Source organism: Myotis myotis, unplaced genomic scaffold, assembly GCF_014108235.1.
Source record: "Myotis myotis isolate mMyoMyo1 unplaced genomic scaffold, mMyoMyo1.p scaffold_m19_p_7, whole genome shotgun sequence".
Lineage (NCBI taxonomy): Eukaryota > Metazoa > Chordata > Mammalia > Chiroptera > Vespertilionidae > Myotis > Myotis myotis.
The window spans coordinates 24,764,063-24,783,437 of record NW_023416379.1 but is presented as its reverse complement, the minus strand read 5'-3'; the positions used below and the strand labels follow the sequence as shown (position 1 = coordinate 24,783,437).

General features: G+C 44.9%; 1 protein-coding gene across 5 annotated transcripts in view; it reads left to right on the top strand.

The window, feature by feature from the left end:
• Positions 1-5,287: 5,287 nt before the first annotated feature.
• The window catches only part of MAP3K5 (mitogen-activated protein kinase kinase kinase 5), a 178,427-nt gene continuing 164,339 nt past the window's right edge, over positions 5,288-19,375 (top strand). For 3 of the 5 annotated variants that reach the window (XM_036316102.1, XM_036316101.1, XM_036316105.1), the window contains exon 1: positions 5,470-6,051. In XM_036316102.1, the coding sequence (XP_036171995.1) occupies positions 5,604-6,051 (448 nt within the window). In that variant the 5' untranslated portion in view covers positions 5,470-5,603. Of the gene's footprint in view, positions 6,052-19,375 lie in introns of all 5 variants that reach the window. The other 2 variants (XM_036316104.1, XM_036316103.1) reach the window with 1 other exon arrangement.

Genomic DNA, 19,375 nt, shown 5'->3' with positions numbered 1-19,375 from the left:
TTTTTGCCATTTTAGGCAGGAAAGAATTTAGCACAGGGAATTGGTGCTTGGGAAATCATCGGAAAGCTGGAGGCGTGGGTACTAGGCTGGGCCCCCAGGAAAGACTCCCTGCCCAGCAGGAGGAGCTGCTCCCTCAGCCAGAACTGAATTTTAGGACACTGGCACAGCTGTGACCCAGGGATCAGGAAACTGCTGCTCCCGCAAGTGCCCTCCAGCTCCCACAAAACAGGTCACTGGGCACTGCCTCTGCCACAACTGTCTGTGCACAGCCTGGATTCCGCTGCAGAAAACCTCCACATCTCTGCAAACATGATCACCAGCAGCAAACAGCCCACACTGCAGGAAGATGCCTTTGCCCCACTTCTGCCTTCAAAATATTGTGCAAGTGCATCCAACCGGCAGAAATGAATTCATATCCAGAAACCTAGCTGCAAAGGAGTTTGGGCAATTTCAGACTTCCGTCTAGGCGTGAGATCTTGCCAATGTACCTCATGTGCCTGGTATTGATAAAAATGGGGCCTGGCTGGTGGAGCTCAGTGGTTGAGCATCAATCTATGAACCAGGAGGTCATGATATGATTCCTGATCAAATTTCAGGCTTGATCCTCAGTAGGGGCATGTAGGAGGCAGTTGATCAATGATTCTCATCATTGATGTTTCTATCTATCGCTCCTTCTCCCTTCCTCTGAAATCAATAAATATATATATTTTTAAATGGGGTCATGCTGTATATATGTGTTATAATGAGTTTTTCACTTCATAGATCACTAATGTCTTTCTTGTTAAAACCATACTTAGAGAACATTATTTATTTATCATCTATACTAATAAAAGGGTAATATGCTAATTAGACCGGATAGACTGAACGTCTTCCAGATGTCCTTCCAGACAAAGCCACGGCTGCAAGGGCCAAGGCAAGCCACCATGGCTTGGAGGGCCCATCACTGAGCCCCGGCTGGGTGGGCAGGGCCTCCTTGTGGGCAGGGATCAATGGCGGAGCACAGGCTGGGTAGGAAGGGCCTCCCTCTGCTCTGTGATTGATCCCAGAGCCCCAGCAGGGTGGGCAGGGCCACCCTGTGGGCAGCGATGAATGGCAGAGCCCCAGCCCAGTGGGAAGGGCCTCTCTCTGTTCTGTGATTGATCCCAGAGCTCCAGCAGGGTGGGCAGGGCCTCCCTATGGGCAACAATGAATGGTAGAGCCCGGACCAGGTATGAAGGGCGTCCCTCTGTGCAGCATAAATCACAGAGCCTGGGCAGGGTGGGTAGGGACTCCCTCTTTGCTGGCTGCCATCAATCGCAGAGCCCCTGCTGGTGGGCAGGGCCTTCCTTAGTGGGGCATCAATCTGGGGGCTCCCAGACTGCGAGAGGGCGCAGGCCAGGCTGAAGGACTCCCCTGAGTGCACGAATTTCATGCACCGGACCTCTAGTTCATCATAATCGATCTCAGAGAGAAAAAGGGAGAGAGAGAGAAACATTGTTCTGTTGTTTCCTGCACGCACTGGAATGGGTATTGAATCTGCAACCTGGGCATGTGCCCTGACTGGCAATCGACCCACCACTTTCTGGTGTATGGGACGATGCTATGCTGGTAGCCTGACCCAAAATTCCAGCCTCCAGAACTGTGATAAAAATATATTTCTGTTGTTTAAGCCACACAAATTTATGGTATTTTTGTTATGGCTGTCTGAGCTGACTAATCTATGCTAATAAAAGGGTAATATGCTAATTAGGCCAGGTCAACTGGACATCTTCTGGTCTCCTTCTGGACAAAGCCACGGTGGCAGGGGCCAAGGCAGAGGTGGTTAGAGGCGATCAGGCCGGCAGGGAAGCAGTTAGGGGTGATCAGGCAGGCAGGCAGAGCAGTTAGGGGCAATCAGGCAGTCAGGCAGGTGAGTGGTTAGGAGCCAGTGGACATCCCCCAAGAGGTCCCAGATTGGAGAGGGTGCAGACCGGGCTGAGGGATCCTCCCCTTCATGCATGAATTTTGTGCACTGGGCCTCTAGTTATCTATACTAATAAAAGGGTAATATGCTAATTAGACCGAGAGACCTTCTGGACGTCCTTCTGGACAAAACCATGGTGGCAGGGCCAAGGCAGAGGCAGTTAGGGGTGATCAGGCCAGGAGGGGAAGGCAGTTGGGGGTGAGCAGGCTGGCTCTGGGGGGGGGGGGGCATTGGGGCAATCAGGATGGTGGGGGGGGGCAGTTGGGGGCAAGTAGGCTGGTGGGGGGGCAGTTGGGGGTGATCAGGCCAGTGGGGCGGCAGTTGGGTGCCGGGAGCCAGTCCATGCTTGCTGTTTCAAGGGACCTGGCATATATGGCATACTGTTCTTAATATGTTTGCTCACCTTCTTGGCACTATGTGTTTTAACCAAGGTCTCTGAGAAAGGTTGTTTCCCCAAGTATGGATTTTCCCCTGAAGTTAGGGAGGGAATAAAACCTCTTAACTAAGTGCCAGGCGGGTAATTAATCACTTTAACTATGAACAATCATGCTTAAGCTACATAATCTTTACTCCCTGGAATGGAGATAAGAAACACCCTAACCTTTGTAATAGAGATTGATAGGATTGAATCAACTGGTATAAATACAGATGTAACAAGACAGCAAGACAGAACTTAGAATACAGAGCTTAGAACACAGAGCTAAGAAGACAGAACCTACACAGAACCTACAGACAGAAGAACTTCGCTGGAGAGAACATGGCAAAAGATCCTGGACTGAACCTGACTACAGAAATTGGCAAGAGAACCTGACTAGAATCTGGTGACTAAACCTGGCTGGAGAACCTGGACAGAACCTGGCTGGAGAACCTATCGAGGGAACATGGCTACAGAACCTGCCTGGAGAACCTACCAAGAGAACATGGACACAGAACCTGGCTGGAGATCCTGGCTAGAGATCCTGGCTAGGCTGCTGATGAACTGAACACTGTCTCCGTGTCATTCCTTCTTCGCCGACTCCATCCACACCTTTGGGGACCCCTGGACCTGCTGGGGTTGGACCCCGGCAGTTGGGGTTGAGCAGGCTGGCGGCGGGGGGGGAAGTTTGGGGCAACCAGGCTGGCAGGCAGAGTGGTTAGGGGTGATCAAGCAGGCAGGTGAGTAGTTAGGAGCCAGCAGTGGGATTGGGTCTAAACCGGCAGTCAGACATCCCCCGAGGGGTCCCAGATTGGAGAGGGTGCAGGCAGGGCTGAGGGACACCCCCCACTCCATGCACGAATTTCGTGCACTGGGCCACTAGTGTATGATAATCTTAGGTCGTCTTTGTATGGTAAAATGCTATTTGAGAATTTAGGCATTTTAGTTTTCCAGATAAGATTCTAATGAATTTCCAGTGTCTATTATTTTAGGCCAGGATGGGGTAGAGGATTATCTTCTCCAACAGGAGTTTATAGGTTTAATAAGTTATTGGAAATACTAAAGGATATATATCTATTAGTAGCCTATCAACATTTTATCTCAGTATATCACTGATACACACTCTAATGATATCAAGCACAAAAGCAGAAATGAATCACATAGATTCCAGCTGACATGAAGAGTGTAAAGTTTCCTAACTGTAAATGTCCTTTTATCATCTTACAAACCTTTAGAAAGAGCTAAGGCCATTTTGCTTCCTTAGAATACAATTGGGTAGCCTCTGGGCTTCTATTTTTTCCATAAGAACTCAAGCAATTCCTGAATATGGGAAGTCCAAAACCTGTAACTTCCTTGCAAGTTTCACTGGTTTTCCTAAAGTTACAGCATTGTGGAGAAGTTTTCTGAGAATTTACACATCTGTTTTTACTCTTTAAGTAAGTAGATTCTTTTTGTTTGAATGCTCTTAAGCAATCCAAGCATTCCCCTCGTGCCCCCCTCTCCATGGTGCAATTGAGTTGTTAATCCTAATCTGAGGATATTTTTTTCTATTGCTGTTTGAGAGAGACATGGATGTGAGAGACAAATGGAGTGGGGGGGGGGGGGAGAAAGAGAGAGAGAGAGAGAGAGAGAGAGAGAGAGAGAGAGAGAGAGATATGAGAGAGGCACATCAACTGGTTGCCTTCCTCAGGGGCAGGAGCGAATCCACAACCCAGGTTTGTGCCCTTGACCAGGAATTGAACACGTGACCCTTTGGTGCAGGAGCCCAGCTTTAACTACTGAGTCATGTAACCACTGAGTCACACCAGCCAGGGCCTGTGGTGCAATTTAAAGAACAGAGTAAGTCACTTAATTTCCTTCTTTTAACTGGCGGCTGATGATTTGCCTAATCGGGTATAGACCTCATCTTCTATCCCAAGGATATGGATATATGGCACACGTATTTGTGTGTGTGTGTGTGTGTGTGTGTGTGTGTGTTGGGGTGGGGGGGGAGAGGAGGGGGGAGACTGTTAAGACCCTAAATAAGAATGCTAAATCGGTCAGGAGCTAACCAATTATTCATTGATGATAGCACAACTATTGGACATTTTTAAAGGATATGTGCCAGTGGAAGACCTGATAATTGGCCTGCCACTTCCGGAGCGCACTGTCACGAACAAACCACTCTCCCCAGTTAGGCCCCAGCTCCGGGGCGCTCGTTGAAATCCTCCCGCCTTCCACAAAGCCGGCCTCCTGGGCGGCCCCAGTCCTTCTAGCCGGCGCTGTCGAGCGAGCCCGGCAGGGGCCAGAGGGGGGCGCCGTGGCCACGGGAAATGCTGCAAACGCTGCTGGGGCTGTAGCTCCGGAGGCCCCAGCATTCGCTACACAGACTTTTTGCGCCACCCTGTTGTCGCGTGCGCTTCGGGCTTTTGCCGACTCCGGGTCTTCTTCGGCGGGGGCCCGGTTGGTGGCGGAGAACCTTGGCTCGGCGCCGCGCTGGGGCTGAGATCCGGGAGCGGCGGCGCGGTCAGTTTCGTCCCGGCTCCGGCTTCCCAGCGGCGCCTCCTCTGGGGCGGGCCCGACTCTCGGTGCCGCGACGAGTGGGCGGCCAGGAGCCTGTGGCCGGCAGGGCGAGCGGCGAGCGCGGGCACTGCCGCGGCGAGGCTGGCGCGGGGGCTGAGCGGCCGCAGCACTCGGAAGTAAAAGGAGGCCGGGGAGTAGGAAGACGTAGAACAGATCCCAGGGAGCTGCTGCCGAGCAGGGAGGCCGATCTGTTCGGACACGCCGCCAGCGCGCCTGCCTGCCTGCCCGTCAGGTGCGGGCCAGGTAGCTCCGCTCCCCACCCGAAGGGCGCTCCGCCTGGCTCCTCCCCGAGCGCCCCGCGCGGAAGGAGCCGGGGCCCCGGGTTGACACACCCGGACACTCGCACCCCGAACGCGGCGCCCTTGAGCTGCACCGCCGCGCAGGTTTGCGAGCCGACTTGTCCGCCCGCCAAGAAAAGGAAGCGCCGTCCCACCCCTTGTACTCTACACCCTGCGGCGGGCGAGCGGCGCGGCCACGGAGGCGCCGAGGAGGGGCGAGGCGCCGCCGGGCAGCGGCGTCCCTTCGGGGGAAAGGGCGTCCGAGAGGAGGCGTCGGCGCGGCGCGGAAGGCACGACTCGCGATGGCAGCTGCTTAGCCCGGCGCGCGCGGAGCAGCCCCGAGCTGTGGCTGCCCAGACGGAGCGGCTGCGCGGGGGACGCCGCCGCTGCAGCCCGGCCGGGAAAGATGAGCGCGGAGACGGGCGAGGGCATCACTTTCTCCGTGCCACCCTTAGCCCACTCGGGCCTCTGTGCCCTCGCCGAGGACGGCAGCTGCTGGAGGGGAGGAGCGGCGGCGGTGGCCGAGGGCGAGGAGAACCAGCTGCCCCCGCCGCCAGCGGGCAGCTTCTGGAACGTGGAGAGTGCCGCCGCCCCGGTCACTGGGTGTCCCGCCGCCGCCTCCGGGAGCAGCGCCGTCCGTTGCCGGGGCAACTCTGGTGGGGGCGGCGGCCGACGGACCACGGTGGCTTATGTGATCAACGAAGAGAGCCAGGGGCAGCAGGTGGTGTCCGAGACCGAGGCCCTGCAGAGCCTGCGGGAGGCGTGCGAGACGGTGGGCGCCACTCTGGAGACCCTTCATTTTGGAAAACTGGACTTTGGGGAGACCACGGTGCTGGACCGTTTTTACAATGCAGGTTTGTGTGTAACCCCTTCCCCATCCTCCGCGGTCAGGGGCCGCTAACAGGGGAGAAAATACATTTTTCTGGGCAGCAGGCGTGCTTCCTACTTTACTTCTTGCCCCACCTTAGGGGCAGCGAGCGGCGCTGCGCGGCTGCTCCTGGCGCTCGCCCTTCCTAGGAGCGAGTGGGTGCTGGCGCAGGAGCCCGTGTGTATCGGTGCGAGGGACCGACTCACCCACGGCCACGCTGGAGCCCGGGGTCCGCGTGGTCCTCATAAAGAACTTCTATTCATCAGCCCCAATCAGCCCTTCTTCACTCGTGTCTTGGTTTCTCTTCTGTTAGGTTTGGCCCATATTGTCCTTCTATGTCTACCTGTGACTGTTAGATGACGTTACCCCCCCCCCCCCCCCCCTTTTTTTCTGTGTAGTTTTGGGAGCACAGAAACCATGACCATGTCAAAGCCAGCCGCACGAGGAGTGTATCTATGCATTTGCCTGTCATGTCATGATCTCCCGAGTCATTTTACCTAAACAAGTTTAGTGGCTTGAATTTCCCATCTCGTATCAATTTGAACTTTCAACTAATTACTTCCAAGAGTAATAACCTTGTCACTCATGCTAAACTTGTGTGGTATCTTTTTAGGATTTCAGTGAAAGAACTAGGGTCTGGTTTTATTACCCCGTACACCAGGATGGGCTGGATAGTGTGTAATTTAACATTGTTTAAAATGCTGATAGGCTATCTTCATAACTGAGACTAAAGTGGCCATTAAGGTGATTGCTAGCACAAGCTATGAAAAAAATAAGTGTATTTTCAGCCTATCACAGATTTCAGTGTTATTGCAGTTCTAGTGACTGAAGCAATTATCTGTGTCAGCAAATATTAGAAATTAGAACACGTTACTGAAATTAACCTTTAGTAGTCTGTGCAACCAATGTTGAGAGAATATATACTTCTTTATTTTTATAAGCATGGGCAGAAAATTTTATTTAATGGTGGTTTCAGACAATAAGGTTCTTGCATTTGTGATCACATAACACATTTTATATTCCAGTCTTGTTTTCAGCTCTGATTGTCTTCAATTTCTTCAAAACACCTGAATTAGGCTTATGTCAGTTTTGGAATTCACCCAAAGCTGACTATTTTATGAACAAGAAGAACTTCATGTTAAGGAAGTCAGACTAAATAAACTAGGATTTTCTGGTTCTGGGTGGTTTTTTTTTTTTACAATCGTGGTCTTCATAAGTGAACATGAGTATAATATAGTGTAGCTTGGTTTTTTGGGTAGCTTGCTATAAAAATTACATAAACATAACTTTTCTAAAAACTGCAGTATTCTTATTCTGGGATTATAATTTGGAAGAAGCTTCAAAGAACTGAAAGATGTGTGAGGGAAACACCCAACCAAATACCTTATTTTTACTGCACTGATATATTTTTTATGTGGCTCTATTAAAAAATTGTAAACTGTGAGCCTATTTGAAAGTTTTCTAACAAGGTTCACTTACTGTTTATTGTCTGGAAAGGGGAGAAAGATTAGAGGGGACCTGACATTTGAACTGTATCTCATTTAATCCTCCAAACAAGCCAATGAAGGAAGTGCCTTCTTACTGTCCTTCTTAGCTGAGAAGACCAAGGGATCATAACTGGCTCCAAGATTCACATAGAAGCTAGTCAATGCCAGATTCCGGGCTGGTGGCTGACTAAAATGGTATGCTTTGCCCTCGCTGCCTCCATTTAGCTGCGCAGGTTTGCTCTCAAAGTCAAGGGTAGTTCTCTATCTTGGAATCATATGGTAGGGAGCTGGCAGGGAACTTACGAGCCATTTGGGTACAGTGTGGAATAGTGGGGAAGAGTCACTCTAGAACAGCGGTTCTCAACCTGTGGGTCGCGATCCCTTAGGGGGTCGAACGACCCTTTCACAGGGGTTGCCTAAGACCTTCGGAAAACACATATATAATTACATACTGTTTTTGTGCTTTAATTATGTTCAATTTGTAACAATGAAATTGGGGGTCACCACAACATGAGGAACTGTATTAAAGGGTCGCGGCATTAGGAAGGTTGAGAACCACTGCTCTAGAAAGACCAGTGTTTGCAGGCCATCTCTGTCCCATTCCGCTTCGAAGGTCCCAGCTTACCCTCTGCCTAGGTGAGTGAATGAAGTTCGAGCCCTCTCATTCAGCATGAAGATGTGACAGAGGTATCTGTTTTGTCCAAACCCTTTGTTTTTCTAAACTGAGGACTGCTGAGTCTGATGGTAGTCCGTCCAGCTTTTCTTCTGATTTCTCAGAGAGCAAATGCGCCTCCTCCACCAGGATTCGGCAGAGTTTTCTGTGAAGGGCCAGATAGTAAATATTTTAGACTTTGCAGCAGGTCTCTCTCACTTTTCACTTGTGCAGTTGTTACACAAGAGCAGCCATAAACAATATCTAAACAAATGATCATGGCTGTAGTCCGGTGAACTTTATTAATGGACACTGAAATTGGAATTTTATATATAACTCTTTTTTTCTTTTTTCTCCCCACCCATCAAAAAATGTAAAAAGCATTCTTAGCTTGTAAGCTGTACAAAAACAGGCCTGGCAGGATTTTGGTCCTGGGCCATGCTGACCTTTGTTCTACATCCACCCCTCCATTTGAAAGCTGAATCATTATGATATATATGGGAAGAGTGCTGCTCCTCAGCTTAGATCTGAGTTTTTATCCTGGCTCTGTTCTGAACCATGCAATTCATCTCCTCCAAAAGGCTTCTAAAATTGACCAGGGATTGAATTAAATTCTGATTTCCCTCATTTAATCCTATAAATTTGCAAAGGCATGGCAGCGTGGTGTGAGCATTGGAACAAGAGTTTCAAGATCTGGATTCTGGTCCTTGCTTCTTCTCTGGTTGGGAGCAAGTCATTTAAAATCTCAAAAAGAGTGGAGGGTTGGAATAAAAGGTTTCTGAGATTCCCTCAGCTCTCAATTTCCATACTTTAAAATTATAACATTATTAATACGAAATAAAGTGTTTTAGTCTGTGGACTCATATATATACCATGTAGCTGGCCCCAAGGAGTTGTGAGTTGGTGGGGAGGCGTGATTGAAAGCCTGGCTCTAGTGGGGCCTCTGAGAGGGTTCACAGAGAATGCCTTGGGCTCCCAGGAAACACATTCTGGAATCAGACGGGTGATGTGGTGGGTTTGGGGGGTTTAGAAGTGACACCTGAACTGAGATGGAAGGGTAAGCAAGGACAGCTTAATGAGGGCCTTAACATTTAAAAGGCATGTTGGTGTTCACATAGCTCAACTTAATGGCATGAGGAAGAACTTAAAGTTTGGTTACATTTTCACAAGCTTCTTCTATCTATGTGTATTGGTTGGTGTGTTTTTTAAAGAATAGATAGCAGTTAAAGGTTTTCACCGAATTTCCCTGTTTGACCATTAAACTATAATCTGGTTTGTTTTTTAACTACATTTGTCACTCTCTCATTCCTGTTCTGAGGGAAACTAATTTCTATCAAAGCTTTTTATGAAAATACGTCATGTTTATATATACAAGACTATCACTCAGATGGCAAATGCCAAGTTAATATTTCAAGTCCCCTGCAATGTAAATCTCTAGGAAAGCTAAGAGTTGTCAGCGATACAGATGTTAGTTATAAAGAGCTATTCCACTCAGGTACACAGACCCTTCAACTGGCAGGGTCTCAAAAAAATTTTTTAATGAACATTAGTTCTTTGAAATATAGCTAGAATAGGCTTTATTATTCAGCTATTTTACTTATAAGAAAAATGAAACATAAAGAAATTATATTCCCTAATCCAGGTTAAGTTATTTAGGGTTGCTGCTTGGAACCAGGAGTACATTTTACGTTAGAAACAGCATTATCCATGGTAGTTAGAGGCTCTAGGACTATCCTAGAAGAAGCCGTGTTAACTTAGTATACTTGAAGTATGAAACCCATTCACTGTTAAACATTCAGGAAAATTATGTTAGTGAAACCTAAAATTGGGACTTTAAATATGCCCATGCCTGTGTTAGAATCAGTAACTTTTGCTTTTATCTATCTTGCGGTAGCATATGGGCCAGGAACCTCTCTTTGGCTTGGTGGTGATGACAGCAGGGGCTGTGGTGAGGTCTGGAATAAAAGAAGGACTGGCATAAGCTTAGAATAAAGGCTAGCTTTTTGCATATAGTAAGTGTATGGAAAAACTCATTATTTATTATTTTGGTCCCTATTTCACCAGGGATCAGTGAAAACTATCATGCCAATCAACAGAGTAGTGTTTGATCTAAACTACCTTACAGCCTCTTCCCACCTTTCAGTCACTGTTTCTTCACGGAAGAAACAAGCCTTAGCAAAATTATCAAGAGAGCCAATGTAAAGGAAAACTGTGGTTAAGAAGGGATTTAAAAAATATATCCCAGTGGTGCTCCACACATGTGTTTTCTCTGGCCTTTTGACTTTTTTTTGCTGGCTTGCCATTACCCACCCTCTATGAACCCAAAGCACTGTGTTTCCATTTGCTTTCTTGAAGGCAAAATTATAATTTGCCAAAAAGAGCTTTACTAGAAAATTGGAAAGAAAAGCAAAACTAAGAGGAAAACTCCAAAGGACAAAAGTAAATTTGTTTTTAGAGCATCCATTTCTTACTCTAAATAGTCAACTGCAGATTGCTGTGACTGACCCTGCTTTCCAGGCTCCTGGGATTCTGGTTTCTTCCCTCAACTCCATCTCCTGTGGTCTCTTAAGGCATTCATCAGTTGGTAGTTCAAGTTGGTTCCACTTGTAGGTGAGGCCTAATTATAAATGCACAGTGTGGCCTTGTCTCACCTGTGGCCTTGGCTGGTGCCAGCCTTCTGGGAGTTTTGTGCTGCAGGTCAGTTCCTCTCTTGCACTATAGGGACTGTCCCCTGCTTCCTGTTTTGGAGGCACATTCAGTTCCTGTTTCTGGTTTGCAGGATAAAGTTGGTTCACAGCTTCTTTGTGGAGCAATGAGAGATTGGCAAGCACAAAGCCCTGTGAATGTGCAAGTCTCCACCAATAGGTCCCAGCTATTTACTTTCCAAGCAAGTTGCCCCAGGTAGTCCCTTCAAACACTACCCCAACTCACAGGGGGCAAGATGAAAGTTGAGAATGTGGTAAATGTAGGGAGTAGACAGTTGCAGGAACCCACAGCTATGTGGGTATAAGGAAGAAAGCAGAAAACTACAGCCTTGGGAAGGTATACTTTTGTTTTGTTTTGATTTGTTTTGTTTAATTGCTGTAAGTGCCTTTATCTTTCTTTTTTAAATCCTCACCCTAGGATATTTTTCCCATTGATTTTTATTTATTTATTTTTTTTAGAGAGTAAGTGGAAGGGAGGGAGGAGGGGGAAGAGAGAGAAACATCGATTTGTTGCTGTCCATTCACACCCGACCAGGGCTGAGGATTAAGCCTGCAACTGAGGTTACATGCCCTTGACTGGGAATCCAACTTGTGCCCCTTTGGTCACCAGGCTGATGCTCTAACTACTAAGCAAACTGTCCAGGGCTCTTTTATTTTCTTAATGTAGATTCATGAAATTGCTCTGTCATAAATTTAGCAAGTGACCTTAAATCAATGGGGTAAGTGGAACATTTGCGGAATCAAGTGGGGTAACTAAGATAGTTGTTCTCAAAATTTTGTCTTGAAAACAGCTTTGCCATCCCATAATTTGGATATAGGTAAGTGGGGAAACTGGCTGTATTTAAGAAAGACACCCTTATTTTCAGGGAGCGGAATTAATCTTGCAAATTTTATTATGGCATAAAAGAAAAAACAGGAAAGCAAAACAAATTTCAAATTATTTAAAAATCCACTGGTGATTCTAATACCTTGTGGTTTTTAGTTGCTTTAATATATTGGCTTTTCTCTCTGGCTGGAGATATTGACTAAAATGTTGATCAAAATATGTATCAAATTATTGGAGAGAAAGGGGATGAGACAAAGCTGATTTTTATTTTTATTTTGTAATCCTCACCAGAGGATATATTTTATTGATTTTTAGAGAGAGGGGAGGGAGAGTGAGAGAGAAACATCAATCAGTTGCCTCCCGTACATGCCCTGACCAGGATCAAACTGCAACCTTTTTTTGGTGTACAGGACAGTGCTCCAACCAAATGAGCCATCTGACCAGGGAAGAGCTGATTTTTAAAATTCTGTCTAATAATTCCGAAAAATGTTTAAAGTGAGTACTTCTATGCGGGTTTTATTTTGTAGTGTTTTTGTTGTTTTCCCCAAAGAAAACATAAAAGAACTAAAAGATGCATAGCCTAGGCTAATTGTGGTAATCTTCTTAGGGGAGCCAGAGGGAGGAGAGAATATATAAATGTTAACGCCGTCTTCTACTAAAAAGCATAACAAAGCAGATCTGTGTAACTCAAATGCCACAGAAGTTGTACAGGGTAATAGTAAACATTCCATTACAAGCAAACCTTTTCTGTGATAGTAGGTAATCAACAACGAGGAACGCAGCTGCCTTTGGTTTATGATTCATACAGGAAGGAAGTTATAATCCTTTGTACAGCAAATCTCTAAAAATGGTTGTGACCAATTATATTAGTATTTTGCAACACTTTTAGTCTCTTCTAAGAATTCTTAAGAGACAGAAACATGGGAAGAGCTGCCCTAGTGAATGTCAGGTCATCTATTCATGGACTCCAAAACATATAAGACCAAGTATTTGCCTAAGCCAGAGAATTCATACTCCTTGAAAAATCTTGGTTACTCCTATTTCTTACTTAAAAATCATCCAATGAGAATAAGTAAACTCAGGGTTTTACATGTCAACTATTCCTTAATGTCACATTCAAGTTTTCTCATATGTTTATTGTGACAAATATTATCTTAAACCTGAGCCAGGAACAGGGATGGGATTCTTTTGCCCAGGGGCCATGGCTTTTACCTCCAGTTAGGTATTTCCCAATTTATAGTTTGGTCAAACTGGGGTGCATCTGATTTTATGTGGCTATATCAGAATGATAATATAAATGTATGTTGTCCTGTACAGTGTAGTACTCCTTTGATCATCTTATTACCTCCATACAGTAAATAAATGTGGCCATACAGTTATCTATATTTGACAGTTGAGGAAACTCCTCCTTGGAAAGGATATGCGACTTGGCCAGAATAAATCAAGTGGTTGAGTAGGAGTCCAACTCAGGTCTTCTGACTTCCAAATAATTCATGTGTTTTCTCCACTGTACCACACTTTCCCTCCCTGCAGGGAAAAATATTTTGAAGTATATATGCTGTTCAAGAGGATCAGTTCTAGCATCTTGGTCCATGTACCATTATTATGAGGAAGAGTCATGGTAGTGACACTTAAATTCTAGTGCCCTTTTACTAAAGAATTTCACTGATTTCTTATTAACAGTCTTGTAAAGTAATCCATCCGTAAACTGACCTTGTCATTTCTCTGTCAATACCAAAGAGGGTCTACAGCCTAGACTGAGTCCTGGTTGCCAGTTTATTGCCTGGAGCTGTAAACTGGGCTTCCTCCAGGCAAGTCGTAGGCTATTTCCTGGACATGGTAGTAGGATGGGCTGCCAAGTGACAGACCAGGCCTTTCTCTGGAGTAAGTCAGAGAGCTGAGTTGACAACACAGCCTGGGAAGACTTCTTTTCCCTGGTTTCCTGAGAAATTCTGCCTCCTGAGTCTGATTCATTTTTCTCTAGTGTTAGAGTATATTCCCAGTAATTCAGTTCTATAAGCACTTATTCATTGCCTGTGATGTGCCTTTTACTATGATAGATGTATGGAAAAATGACAAAGGAAAAGCAGGCCTAAATCTACAGGATAACAGATGCCGGGGTCCAACCCCAGCAGGTCCAGGGGTCCCCAAAGGTGTGGACGGAGTCGGTGAAGAAGGAAGGGCACGGAGACAGTGTTCAGTTGATCAGCAGCCTAGCCAGGATCTCTAGCCAGGATCTCCAGCCAAGTTCTGGTCTGGATCTCCAGAGAGGTTCTGCTTCAGATCTCCAGCCAGGTTCTGTGTCCATGTTCTCTTGCTAGGTTCTCCAGGTTCTCCAGCCAGGTTCTGTAGCCATGTTCCCTCGCTAGGTTCTCCAGCCAGGTTCTGTCCACGTTCTCCAGCCAGGTTCAGTCACCAGGTTCTAGTCAGGTTCTCTTGCCAATTTCTAGGGGAATCCTGTTCCAGGGGTTCCCAAAGGTGTGGACGGAGTCGGCGAAGACTATCCACCCTATTCCTACGGTGGAGTCCGATCCGTCCCGAGTGTGGGGCGCTTACCTAGGGGTCCCTGTTCAGGCGCCAGATGCCGGGGTCCAACCCCAGCAGGTCCAGGGGTCCCCAAAGGTGTGGACGGAGTCGGCGAAGAAGGAAGGGCACGGAGACAGTGTTCAGTTGATCAGCAGCCTAGCCAGGATCTCTAGTCAGGATCTCCAGCCAAGTTCTGGTCTGGATCTCCAGAGAGGTTCTGCTTCAGATCTCCAGCCAGGTTCTGTGTCCATGTTCTCTTGCTAGGTTCTCCAGGTTCTCCAGCCAGGTTCTGTAGCCATGTTCCCTCGCTAGGTTCTCCAGCCAGGTTCTGTCCACGTTCTCCAGCCAGGTTCAGTCACCAGGTTCTACTCAGGTTCTCTTGCCAATTTCTGTAGTCAGGTTCAGTCCAGGATCTTTTGCCATGTTCTCTCAATCTAAGTTCTGTGTTCTAAGTTCTGTCTCCTAAGTTCTGGGTCTTGCTGTCTTATTACATCTGTATTTATACCAGTTGATTCAATCCTATCAATCTCTATTACAAAGGTTAGGGCGTTTCTTATCTCCATTCCAGGGAGTAAAGATTATGTAGCTTAAGCATGATTGATTGTAGTTAAAGTGATTAATTACCCATCTGGCACTTAGTTAAGAGGTTTTATTCCCTCCCTAACTTCAGGGGAAAATCCCTACCTGGGGAAACACCCTTTCTCAGAGACCTTGGGTAAAACACATAGTGCCAAGAAGGTGAGCAAACATATTAAGAACAGTATGCCATATATGCCAGGTCCCTTGAAACAGCAAGCATGGACCGGCTCCCGGCAAACAGAGGCTTATGAAATATCTGTTTCCATGGGAAAAATTGATGCTAAGGAGGAAGGCAGGACGAACTACCTGTACTCCCATTTTCCCTACCCAACTGATTCTTTTTAAAAAATCATTAAAAAAATTTTTAAGTTACGAAACATTTCAGTCTTAAAGTACGTAAAATAGTATATAACACTCATGCATTCACTACAGAAATATAATAGCTGTTAAACATTTGGAGACTTGTTTTCCTTCTCTCCCTCTTTCTTTTAGAGAAATAAATAATTCTGGATAAAACTGAAAGCTCCTTTCTACCACATCAATTTTCCTTCCTATGAAAGTGCTCCTTCATCAGAAGTACTGAATTATAATTTTCAAAAATCTAAAATCATGGCTCTCTAAAATGTGAATAAATGGCAAAAATTTAATTTAATTAGCTATTATTAAATGAGAAAACCACTAAGATATTAAAATTATTTCAAAGGAGAATTTGAAGAGCTGATATCATATACCCACACAATCAGGAATGCTGAAATAAATTTGCTAATAGATGCAAAACTGAATAATGCCTATAAGGCAATTCTATAAGTATAGACATTGGAGTCATCTTTTCTTCACGGGGGAAATCAATTGTATCTACGAAGTAATTTTCATTTGTATTGCTGTGACAAGAGTTATTTGCATTGCTGTAAGTTTTGTGCAACTTAATGTTTATCCCAACAGCACTGTAAAATGGTCTTATCACCAGGACAATCAAAGGTGCACATCCTTTTAAAATCCGATATTTCCTAGAGGATGTGCTACACAAAGCCCAGCCCTCCACTGGAAGGATACCCGCTACTCTCTTTTGCCGATTTCTAAGTCTTTGACAACTTTCTTCATGGTTAGTCATTTTCAGCAGGCTCTGTGCCTGTGTTTTTCTCAAGTGCTCTTACCCAACCTGACTTAAAGGGCCTGTTTTCTTTTCTCAGCTGCTCTGCCATCTGAAGCTCACCCTGAGAAGGTCCCAGATTAACTTGTTCTAATCCTAATTGTTTCAGATCAGAAACATGTACAAACTGGATATTAGGATGTCCAGCCCCTAGGTTTGGATGTGATAAGAGTTACAAGCCACATGCCAGAACCAAGGTACACATCTTTTTAAAATAAGATAGTTCCCAGAGGTGGATTGGCTAGAACCAAATCAGAAATATGCCAGTGGGATGGATGCCTGCAGTGTCTTCAGTTTTACACTGGGAAATCATTATCATCATTAATGGAAACTTTAGTAGTCTAGACTGCTTCAAATAGGCTTATGAAAAAAATCCTTATAATCCTATATAATAGAAGGCTAATATGCAAATTGACCGAACAGTGGAATGATCGGTCACTATGATGCACACTGGCCACCAGGGGGCAAATGCTCAATGCAGGAGCTGCCACCCCAGTGGTCAGTGCACTCCCACAGGGGGAGCGCTGCTCAGCCAGAAGTCGGGCTCATGGCTGGTGAGTGCAGGGGCAGTGGTAGTCGGACATTCCCCCGAGGGCTCCTGGACTGCGAGAGTGTGCAGGTCAGGCTGAGGGACCCCGCTGAGTGCACAAATTCTGTTCATTGGGCTTCTAGTATTATATAAAGGGCTGGCAAATTGCTGTGAAATTCTATATGCCAAATAGTATATTACTTTGGTCTTGTAATCTGATCTACCCACATGAACAATATACATTATGATATGCTGTACCAATCAGTGGACATACTTGATTTTATTCACTCTTTAAAACAGCTCCATGAGGCTAATAGCATCAGAAGATCAATTTTACGTATGGGGGAACTGTGACCCTGCAAAAATTATTAACTTTCCCAGTCATATGGCTATAAGGGGCAGAGCCAACTTTTGATCCCAAACCTGATTGTTCCTTTATAGTTTTGCTCTCCTGTCTCCCAGAAATAAAATTTCTATTTGAAAATACTTAATTGTCTTTAATACCAGGATTACAGTATTATCAGTAGACATTTATTGAATACTTAGAATATTTTTTCAAAGGTCTGTACAAAATTAAGTTAAAAGAGTGCAATTTCTGCATTTTATGATATTATAGTCTATCCCATTGAGTTCAACAATTTAATAAATATTGGGAGCCTACCACATGTAAGGTGATGCTCTAAGTAGTGAATATGAAACAAATCCAAGGGATTCCCCCCCCCCCCCCAGTATCAGGTTTATTTAAAAATAAATAAAACCAGTTTAGCAAGGATATGTTTTTATAGTAGTAACCTTCTTTTATATATATATATATATATATATATATATATTTCAGCTAACTGCATTTATTTTTTTATTTTTTTCCATTATTGATTAAGATATTACAAATGTGTCCTTATTCCCCCAAAGTCCCCTTATCCCCCCAATGCTGCCCTCACCCTCACCCCCTGTTGTCCACATCCATCGCTTATGCTTATCTGCATGCATACAAGTCCTTTGGTTGATCTTCCCCCTCACCCCCACCCTCCCCTACCGTCCCTCTGAGTTTTGAGCATCTGATCGATGCTTCTCTGTCTCTACATCTGTTTTTGTTCATCGGTTTATGTTGTTTATTATAATCCACAAATGAGTGAGGTCATGTGATATTTATCTTTCTCTGACTGACTTATTTCACTTAGCATAATGCTCTCCAGTTCCATCCATGCTGTTGCAAATGGTAGGAGTTCCTTCCTTTTTATAACAGCATAGTATTCCATTGTGTAGATGTGCCACAGTTTTTTAATCCATTCAAATCCATTCATCTGATGGGCACTTAGGCTGATTCCAAATCTTAGCTATTGTAAATTGTGCTGCTATGAACATAGGGATGAATATATCTTTCTGATTGGTGTTTCTGGTTTCTTGGGATATATTCCTAGAAGTGGGATCACTGGGTCAAATGGAAGTTCCATTTTTAGTTTTTTGAGGAAACTCCATACTGTTCTCCACAGTGGCTGCACCAGTTTGCATTCCCACCAGCAGTGAATGAGGGTTCCTCTTTCTCTGCATCCTCACCAGCATTTGTCATTTGTTGATTTGTTGATGATAGCCATTCTGACAGGTGTGAGATGGTACCTCATTGTTGTTTTGATTTGCATCTCTCGGATGATTAGTGACTTTGAACATGTTCTCATATGTCTCTCAGCCTTATGTATGTCCTCTTTCAAAAAGTATCTATTTAGGTCTGTTGCCCATTTTTTTTGGGTTGTTTATCTTCCTTTTGTTAAGTTGTATGAGTTCCCTATAAATGTTGGAGATTAAACCTTTATTGGAGATATCATTGGCAAATATGTTCTCCCATGCAGTGGGTTTTCTTATTGTTTTGTTGATGGTTTCTTTTGCTGTGCAGAAGCTTTTTATTTTGATATAGTCCCATTTGTTTATTTTTCCCTTTAGTTTCCATTGCCCTAGGAGCTGTGTCAGTGAAGAAGTTCCTTCGGCATATATCTGAGATTTTGCTACCTGTGGATTCCTCTAATAATCTTATGGTTTCCTTGCTTACGTTTAAGTCCTTTATCCATTTTGAGTTTAATTTTGTGTATGGTGTAAGTTGGTGGTCTAGTTTTATTTTTTTGCATGTGTCTGACCACATTTCCCAGCACCATTTATTGAAGAGACGGTCTTGACTCCATTGTATGTTCTTGCCTCCTTTGTCAAATATTAATTGAGCATAGTGGTTTGGGTCGATTTCTGGGTTCTCTATTCTGTTCCATTGGTCTATATGTCTGTTCTTGTGCCAGTATCAGGCAGTTTTGAGAACAGTGGCTTTGTAATACAGCTTGATATCTGGTATTGAGATCCCTCCTACTTTGTTCTTCTTTCTCAGGATCGCAGCAGCTATTTGGTTGTTGTTGTTTTTTTGTTTTGTTTTGTTTTGTTTTTATTCCAGGTGAATTTTTGGAGCATTCTTTCTAGATCTGTGAAATATGCTGTTGGTATTTTAATGGGGAGTGCACTGAATCTATAGATTGCTTTGGGTAGTATGGACATTTTGATGATGTTGATTCTACCAGTCCATAAACACGGTATGTTCTTCCATCTGTTTATGTCTTCCTCTATCTCTTTTTTTCAATGTCCTGTAGTTTTCTGGGTAGAGGTCTTTTACCTCCTAGGTATCTTAATTTTTTTGGTGCAATGGTAAATGGGATTGTTTTTTTAATTTCTCTTTCTGTAAGTTCACTGTTGGTGTATAAAAATGCCATAGATTTCTTGGCGTTAATTTTGTATCCTGCTACATTGCCAAATTCATTTATTACGTCTAATAATTTTTTTATGGAGTCTTTAGGGTTTTCTAAGTACAGTATCATGTCATCTGCG